The sequence below is a fragment of the Helobdella robusta genome, assembly GCF_000326865.2.
Source record: "Helobdella robusta unplaced genomic scaffold HELROscaffold_100, whole genome shotgun sequence".
Taxonomy (NCBI): domain Eukaryota; kingdom Metazoa; phylum Annelida; class Clitellata; order Rhynchobdellida; family Glossiphoniidae; genus Helobdella; species Helobdella robusta.
In genome coordinates, this window is record NW_008703572.1 from 273787 (window position 1) to 283014 (window position 9228).

General features: G+C 32.0%; 3 protein-coding genes across 3 annotated transcripts in view; all 3 read right to left on the reverse strand.

The window, feature by feature from the left end:
• HELRODRAFT_183165 (hypothetical protein) overlaps window positions 1-1972 on the reverse strand; it is a gene marked incomplete at both ends in the record, with an annotated part of 2963 nt that extends 991 nt beyond the window's left edge. The window contains 2 exons of the mRNA XM_009012202.1: window positions 813-971; window positions 1824-1972. Of these exons, the coding sequence (XP_009010450.1) occupies window positions 813-971; window positions 1824-1972 (308 nt within the window). The remainder of the gene's footprint in view (window positions 1-812; window positions 972-1823) is intronic.
• Window positions 1973-3415: 1443 nt separating this feature from the next.
• Window positions 3416-3649, reverse strand: HELRODRAFT_91388 (hypothetical protein; the record flags this gene model as incomplete). The annotated part of the gene is made up of 1 exon (XM_009012203.1): window positions 3416-3649. A coding segment is annotated over one exon (234 nt), but the record flags the coding sequence as incomplete, so codon positions are not given.
• Window positions 3650-7763: 4114 nt separating this feature from the next.
• Window positions 7764-8394, reverse strand: HELRODRAFT_183166 (hypothetical protein; the record flags this gene model as incomplete). Its single annotated transcript, XM_009012204.1, has 2 exons — window positions 7764-7918; window positions 8073-8394. 2 exons carry the CDS (start codon window positions 8392-8394, stop codon window positions 7764-7766), a joined length of 477 nt encoding a protein of 158 aa, XP_009010452.1.
• Window positions 8395-9228: the final 834 nt, after the last annotated feature.

Sequence of the window (9228 nt, forward strand, 5' to 3'; positions counted from 1 at the left end):
TTTATAACTAAATTTTTAAGATCATCAATTACAGCGTACATTAAAATTTAAAGCCCCAATTGGCAATTGCAATTAAAAATTCTGCTAGCTCTTTTCTTCTTGAGACATTTCAAGTGTTTTAGTGTTCGACTTTTTTGCAGGAGCTGTGTAACAAATAATAAGATAGTGTTTGTTCATAAATTTTATGACGATTTGCTTCAGAGGTAGACATGGGTTGGGTTAATCCATGGGTTGGGTTGGGTTTGGTTGGGTCCAAATTTTTTGAAGTTGCGTGGGTTGTGTGGATTGAATTAACATTTTCATTTTTTTATTATTAAAATTAACTTAATTTTGCAATTTTTTTTTGTTTTTAAACAAAAATTTTAACTAGATTATATTTAGTTTATTTTGTATAGCGGTTATACTGTTGTGTCTTTAGTCTATCGGTTTCTCTTTTTTTTTGTGATTGTTCCGTTGGGTAAAAGCTAACTTTTTTCCCATCAAGAAAATTATTTTTACAAGTATGCTAAATTCAGAAAAAATTCAGCGTCATTTGAGAGGTTGGTATTTGCTAAGTTCGTGAAAATAAAAAATCAGATAAATCTCACATTAGGCCAAGTTGCTTAACATTTATACATTTTTTTTATGTCGTTTCAGTACATCAGCACAGTAGGGTGTTGAAGAATGCACGCTTTGATCCTTTTGCTAACCTGCGGGATGGCTGTAGCTCATCAACCACTGAAATTTTAACTGCTGAACCCTCAGGTCTTGAAGAATTGATTAGATATAAGGCCATGAATATCCCTGCCAACTACACATCTTTGCTAACCTACTGGCCAAACAATAGCAAAGACTTTACACTTTTCTCAAAGGTTGCTAGACGAGTGTTATGCATCTCTGCCAGTTCAGCACAATCTGAAAGAGATTTCAGTTCAATTGGTCGCACAGTCACAGATGTTCGATCAAGTCTGTCTGCACGGAAACTTGAAGAACTGAAATTAATTAGATGGGGTTGTCGAGCTTCCATATTAGATATTGATAAAGTCCAGCCTTCACTCATTGTGGAACAGTGACTATGAACCAATGAAAAAAAAACTAAGTAAAATATTAATAACATTTGAATTTTAATTAATTTTCATGTTATTTTATGACACTTGTAGTGTGATCACTTTACCAGTGTATTTTATTTTAAATATAAGCCTTTATTTTTGAGTTCTGCGTTTTAAATATTATTTGTAAAAGTTTGACTGTTGGTTAAAATTGCGACTTGTGAAGATGGTGGATTGGGTCGGGTTGCGATTTTGCATTTTCAGGCGGGTTGGGTTTGGATGGACTGAATTGAATGATGGGTTGGGTCAGTAAAAATGGACCCATGTCCACCTTTGGTTTGCTTATTTCTCATTTGCTATTTGTATATTTAAACATGTTAGAAAAAGAACAGTTTTAAGAATTCAAGATTTACGCTATCCTTTTAGTGGAAAATGAATTGAGAAAATTTTGGTTGAAGAACTACCAATCAAATTGACCTTAAATTTGTTAAACAGCAGGGTTTTTTGTTTTTTTTTTAGTCTTTATTACTGCAGCTCTGACATATGCAGAACCACTTACAATGTTACAGATATATTATCTATATATCTTTATCTTCATTTCTTTATCCATTGATTTGATGCAACCATCTTCGCCACAAAGGCTGTTCATCTTTTTCACACGACGTACACATGTATTTATGTGCACGCGTAAGCACCGCATCATATACGTTGAATATGTGATAGCCAGTGAGATGTTTGATGCAACGCGCATTTGAACTACTGAGCCAACTCTCCGGCCAACATGCGACAACTTACGTTGTCTTTTCATTTACCGATCTTGGAAGGATGGACGGCTGGGTTAGCCGAGGGTCGGATGAACCTGCAGAAACTGCAATATTCGAACCCGAGTCGTGAGAGTGGTAGACAGACGCGTTAACCACCCGGCCACGAATTTTGAATGTCATATATATCATAAATAAAAGAATGCAGACATGTTTAAAATTTACTCTACCTTCGTGTGATAAATAATTAAAAATACAAATATTTTGATACCTAGTGGATAGATCTCGTAAAAACATATGCGTAGATGTTGAATTTAAACATTTATTAATTCTGGATTTTATATTATCAAATAAAAATTTACTTTGATGTAGGCTCACAACAACGAATGAAGATTTTTTTCTCTCGATGCTCAGTTTATTGCAAATGCATCTAATTGATATGATGCACAACAAAAATATAGGAATAGCAACCAGGCAGACTACTATTGTACGGTTTATTTTTGCTGATGCCATCTCTACAATTTTACAGCGGATGAATGATTTTATGAAAAATTTGCAAATTTTGTAAAGTTTAAAAATAATCAAGATTTTTAAAAAATAATCTTTTTTCTATAAAATAGAAAAACATATTTTATTAATAAGTTGACAAAATAAGGTACTAAAAGTTTGGCATTGTCCAGTTGTTCTATTGATTAGTGGTTGATTATTTTTGCACAAACATTGAGATGATATTTGTCTGTTAGATAATTCAGGATGACAGATCAAGTCTCCACAATTACCGTTTTCGATTAAACAGTCTAATTTAAAAAAAACATATTTATTGTCTCATTAATTATTAGCAATGCGGTTGTGACCACAAGAAAATTACATAAAAATCGCAAGAGAGCTAGACCATCATATAAACTAACACTAATACAAATTGTTATACATTTACAAAGTTTCATAAGCCAACGCTCTCTATCACAGGCATTTATTTTAAATTTTAAAAAATATTTATATATGCCTATGTGTCAGGTCGAAAAATACAATGTCTGGCATGGATGCTGCATAATGGTTGGCAAGGTAGTGCAGTATATAGCGGTTATCAAGGTGCTGTTATTTTCTTAGTTGCAGTGATGGACAACTAACTGAATATTTGTGGTTAAACTATAACTATTTTTCAACTAAAAATAAGTAGTTCAACTATAGTTGCAATTTTATTTTCAAAATATTTACTTAAACTAAAAAAAGTAACTAAACTTTTCCAAACTATTTTGCAACTATTTTTACATTCATTTTTTGACAGGTAGAAGTATGAATCAGCCTTAACAACAAGCCATGTTGTTTACAGTTATTATTTCAGAATAACTCAAAGAAATAAATTTAAAGGAAAAGACCAAAATAAAAACCTTTCTAATAGTAAAGCCAGTAGCACTTCTCTAGCACAACATAGTTTAAAAAACTTTTAGAAAAATCAAACACATACATTTGCTAAAATGAAATTTAAAAAAACAGAACACGTCGAATCATTTTTTACAGCAAATTCAGTAATATATTGACTTGAAAAATTTTCATAGCCTTATATTTTCAGTTTAACTTTAAACAGTAAAGTGCCTCGTATAAACAACTTCAGAAAATCAAGTATGTTCATTTAATCCTAAACTGAAGAAACACTAGCTTATCGTTATTCAGAGTTTTATCTAACATCCGACAGCAGCGCGCACTGAAAACTCGTGAAGCAACGCTGAATAGTCTTTCAACAGCAGCTGAACTGGGTAGTATAGCGTTGCTTTTATGGAATGCCTCCACAACAGCCGGATATGCCAGCAGGCTGTTGACATTATCAGACTTAGAAGCTAGGTATCTAGAGATCTGCATTGAAAATTAAAATCTGTTGCTTAATATACATGTTTAACATACACAAGTTAAGATTTTATAAATTCTCTTTTATACAAAAATAACATCTTAAAATAAAAATAAATTATTTAATTATTAATGCCACTGCTGTACTAGATTGGTCAGTTGTCTTGAGGAAGCTGTAGAGGTCTTCATTGTCTGAAGCTCCTTCCATTGAGACACTTTCAAATGGTACCTGTGCTTGTACTGATTTTGCTATCTCTTGCTGGATTTGTTGCACAAATATCAGCAACAAGTGCCTTGCTTGCATACGCGTTTGGTCGTCAGTTAAGAATGCCAACTTGAATCATGGATGAAGAATTGTGGCTATGCGGTGCTCATCGCTTTCTACAATACTGTCTGAAATCTTTTTCTAATTCCTTTCGTCAGTGCTGTGGTGAGAAGTTGTGTTTAGGGAGGCAAAAACAGCACAATGCACTAAAATTTGTGCCATCTTTTCCCTTTAGCTGTGCGTCTTCCGTCTTGGTAACACATTTAAATTAGAAAGCTGTTCATTTTTGTTGTAATTGTAATTATTAATAAAACCAGCCATAACATGTCTGTAAATTTAGAAACAATCATACAGTAAATAATACAAATAGCACATTTTACTACAAATATTAAAAATCGTAGGCAAAAAATTAATTATTTAATATTATAAAATTAAAATTGAGAAAAAAATCGTAATATTAGCAATGTAAAACAATAGGTGCGCAAATATCCGATTTTTCCTTTGAGCGCTTTATAACTTTATTTAAAATAAAAAACACTTTTGTTTTTAAAAAATGCAAACTTTAAAGATTGAAAAACACTAACCACTTGTGTCGTCGTATTTTACGAAAAGGACAAGATAACATACAATTAGATGAGTAAAACCAAAAACATTAAATGTAAACATTAAATTGATCTCTCTTTTCAGTAAACAATAGATCGCGACCTGATTTGGCGAATAAATAAAAGCTAACTAACTGGTCACCGAGTTAGCTCAGTCAGTAAGTGCCATGTCTCGAGCTGCCATTACGAGATGGCATGGTTCGAATACTGTCTGTTCAAAACTCAAAAACTATCATACCCGTATGATGCGGTGCTTGCGGGTGCATCCATAATGGTTATGTACGTCGTGTGGATGGTATACAGGCTTTGTGGCACGAAAGTTTAATTATAAGTATAGTAACATGTAAGCAGCTCTGCGTTTGACAGAGTTGCATTATAAAGAATAAAAAAAATATTTTGATTAAACTATGTAGTTGTTAACTGAATTATTTTAGTTAAATTATCATTTTAACTTAACTTTTTTTAGTTAAACTCTGCGGGAAACTAAAAAAACCGTTAGACTATTAGTTTGCAACTACTTAGTTAAACTATGCCCATCACTGCTTAGTTGTGCTCATATATGTAGAATAACATATATACGAAATTCCTTATTATCGTTAAGTATACCATGTAAAAGAGAGCCGTAATAATTTTGGGATTTTTGACCATGTAGATTTTATTTTATATAATTCTTAGATTTTTAAAAATTGGTTAGAAGTTTACGCCTTCATTTTTTTTATTATAATGTATTATTAAACTCTTTTTGTGTTTTCATACATTCTAATTAACGTTAATATAATTTCAGAATTTATATTCTATAAATATGCTATATTAACTTGTAAAAAACGCAACAGTCTATCATTTTGCACAACGTATAAATAGTTAAAATTTAAACACAATGCTATTCACAATTATAGTTCTTAATTATTACGGCCTCCTGGTGTGCATGGTATTTTCGGCTGCTCAATGTTACAAATGGCTGATTTCCTATATATGTATATTTTCTGTTTATGGTTGTGCTATAATCTGATTTAAGTTTAAAGATAACACAAGTTCATTCTATTAAAATCACAGAATAATCAAAGTATTCCTAGCAATTTATCTTCAATAATTCTCAAATAAATAATTAACTTTTATTGATTCTAAAAAAAGATCTTTATTTAAAGTTATTCTAAGTATACGGATCAAATATACTAATTGAATTTTGAGTATGTATCAATAATATTCAATGCAGCAAGTTGGTATAGCAAAATCTTACGCAAAACAATAGAAAATAATATAACGTTTTATGATTCATATCAATTAAACGAGTCGTTTTGTTATAATTATAAAATTGGTCTTGCACGAAAGCTTTCACGAAACACTCACAGAAACTCAAAAAATTATCATAATACGCCGCGCGCGGATGTTGCGGTGCTAGCGCGTGCATTCAAAATGTGTGCGTACGTAGTTTGTTGGGAATAATGGATAGCACAGCATTTCTGGCATGAAAAGTCCAAGTACAAACATGTTCTGAGTTTGAAAGAGCTTTAAGAACGAAAAAATAACATCGCATGCAATATTACGGAAAAACGCTTTTTTAAATGCTTGCAAGTAAGCCTACCTCTTTTTTCACACCAGTTTCCGGTATATCCTGGCAAGCACTCCATTGGCTTGCAAGAATCATTAATCAATTTGTTTTCTTCATTTAAGCAAAAGTTGTGTTTTTTCACAGCACTGTTCAAATCTGGTTTTGAAGTTGCTTAAATATTTGATTTAATTTATTACATTTGTTAATAAATACTGAAAATTATATGAAAAAATTAAAGTCCGTTTAAACTTGAAGAAAACCTACTTGCGTAAACAAGAATATATTGTGAGTTAATATTCTTACATAGCTGTATTGAAATCTGTCCATATAAAGAGACACTGTTTCCGCAATAACATTTTGCATGGCCCTTTTGAATTTCATTCATTTATAACAATTTGTTTAGCATAATTTTTTACATTAATTATAACTTGTATGAATGTTAAAATTTTTTTAACACTTGCACTTTGGTTGGGAAATTGAGTCAATATAAGACAATTAATTGACAAAATTTGTTAAAACTTGCGATTATACTTCGATTCCCATAAAAGCAGACAGATTTTTTTTGCATAACGTCTTACAATCTTCAAATGATGAAATAATTTTCGTGTGTTTGTTATTGAATTTTACTTTCGTGAAGCAACCATACAGTGAAGCTTGGTCAATGTATTCTGTAGTAAAATTTGTTTGCTTGTTCATTTGTTAGTTCAACCGTTTATTTTTTCATTTATTATATAATTTATATTGGACATTACTTGTTTGTTTCTTCATTAGTTTCCTATTTTATTTTCGTTGTGTGTTTGTTGTTTGTTTAAATTATTTTTGTTTTGGAACATTTGGTCAAATAATTTGCATATTAATTGACTAATTTTTGCATGAAATACTACAGTTGTTTATATGTAACTTTTTAAGTATTTGCTTTATTGGTAATATATATTTTGTTATAATTTATAGTGTATATTTTATTTTACAAATAATAAATCATTGTCACAAGGAGTTAGTTATTTGTTTCAGTTTGAGTTGGTTAACTGTTTTTTGATATGTTACTATTTTTTTCATAATATTTTTTACTATATTTATAATTTACTGTCTTTGTTAGCTATTTAATTGCGTTTTTAATATCTTTTTTCAAATCTATAGACTTAAAGGTAAATAGGTTCACGAAATTTTAAAATTTAATTTCATTAACATTAACATATTTTGTATTAACAATTTTAATTTTTATTTAGTTATGTTATTCAGTCATAAAACGTGAACTAATCTAGTTATATTACGTCAAAGGTATTGTCAGAATTATGAAATAATACTGACTAAAAATACTTCAAAGTCCTTCAACACAAAATTAATTCACTCGATAGGTGGCTTGATGCAAAGTTAATTCACTCGATAGGTGGCTAGATGATTTTTGTTCAGGATGAGGTTTTTTTGCATTTAAAAATTATTTTAAAAATTGAATTAGTAGTTTTTGTGATTAATTTGACCTTGGGAAATTCTTATGTTTTAAAAAAACACCTGAAACAAAATTTAATTTTGCTTTGATATAAGGTTTTCTTTATCTTTAATAATGAGAGAGTCCGCCTTGGGTTGACTGGTTAGGCAGCCTTAAATAATCGGTGCCTATTCTGGTATCTAAGAGACTTAATTCGTGACTCTATGCTCATTGGCATAGTTTCAGAAACGTCTTAAATTCTCGAAGAGAGTTCGCCTTGGGTTCACTAGTTAGGCAGCCTCGAGTAATCGGTGCCTATTCTGGTATCTAAGAGACTTAATTCGTGACTCTATGCTCATTGGCATAGTTTCAGAAACGTCTTTGTTTTCAAAGAGACTTGCTGGTTGGTTAGGCAGCCTTGAATAATCGGTGCCTATTCCGCTATCTAAGAGGCTTAGTTCATGATTTTATGCTCATTGGCATAGTTTCAGAAACGTCTTAAGTTCTCAAAAGTGGATTTGGTACGAGACTCTATGCTCATTGGCATAGTTTCGCACGCGTACAAAAGTCACACAATTTGTTCCAAATGTTGTTCTGACTTTTGTTGCTTTGTGTTGGTTCTGCGAAAGCCAACCAGACTCGACGGCCCAGTGAAAATAGGCCAGGGTTGTGCGAAAGCCAACCAGACTCGACGGCCCAGTGAAAACTGGCCAGGGTTGTGCGAAAGCCGACCGACCGACTGACAGGCCCAGTGAAAACAGGCCTTGGATTCTGTGAAAACAAATCCGCCTCGTTGTTTTGTTTTTGTTGTGCTATTTGTGGACCTAGGGTTCTTTGCTGGATTCTATACTCATTGGTATAGTTTCGCACGCAGCTTGGAATTTCCATAGGCTCGGATTTTTGTAATTTTTCTTCATTCATTTCATTTATCTCTCGGAGTTGTATCAATACCACCATCGGTCACACACGTCGAGGTTGTAAGATTGAACGGCAAGAAACATATCACAAGTTGCCCGACTCCAACAAAAAGAAGTTTTAATTTCTGTATTCCAGTTTGTTCATTGACATTATTTTTAACATTATTCTAGAGTTCAGTTAGTTCAATTCCTTTTCATTTATTTTTGTCGATTAATAAAATTGTTATCGAATATTTTACGCGTTCGTGTGTTACTCAGTAAAATCATATAATTCGAAAAAGCCTAGTGCCACACAGGACTGGTCGAACTCACGATGAAAATATACAAAAATAATTTTCGGACCATAAAAAAATTCCCTGAGAAAAATAGACAAAAAGATTACCTCTCTTTCGCACATCACATCACATCCTAATTATTCACCCTTATAATCAGCTAATCGAACCAATCATTTTACTGAAACGCCTTTACTTCTTATCCTTGGTAATGTATTTAATTCATGCAACAATAAAGAAACCACAATTGTTGCTGGACTGAACCTGTCAGCTGTCTTCGACACCATCAATCATGATATATTACTTCGTTGCCTGGAAGTGGAATTTGGTGTCAAGGATTCCGCCCTTTCCTGGCAATCTTCATATCTTCATACTTAACTGGTCGCAATCACTTTGTCAAAATATCCCCACACTCATCTCCAATAATCTATCTGTTTCATGGTGTCCCACAGGGTTCTGTACTTGGACCATTCTTATTTACAGCTTATATCTCAACTATCGCCAGGATTATTGAAAATTATGGCATGCGTTACCATCAGTATGCAGACGATACTCAACTCTATATT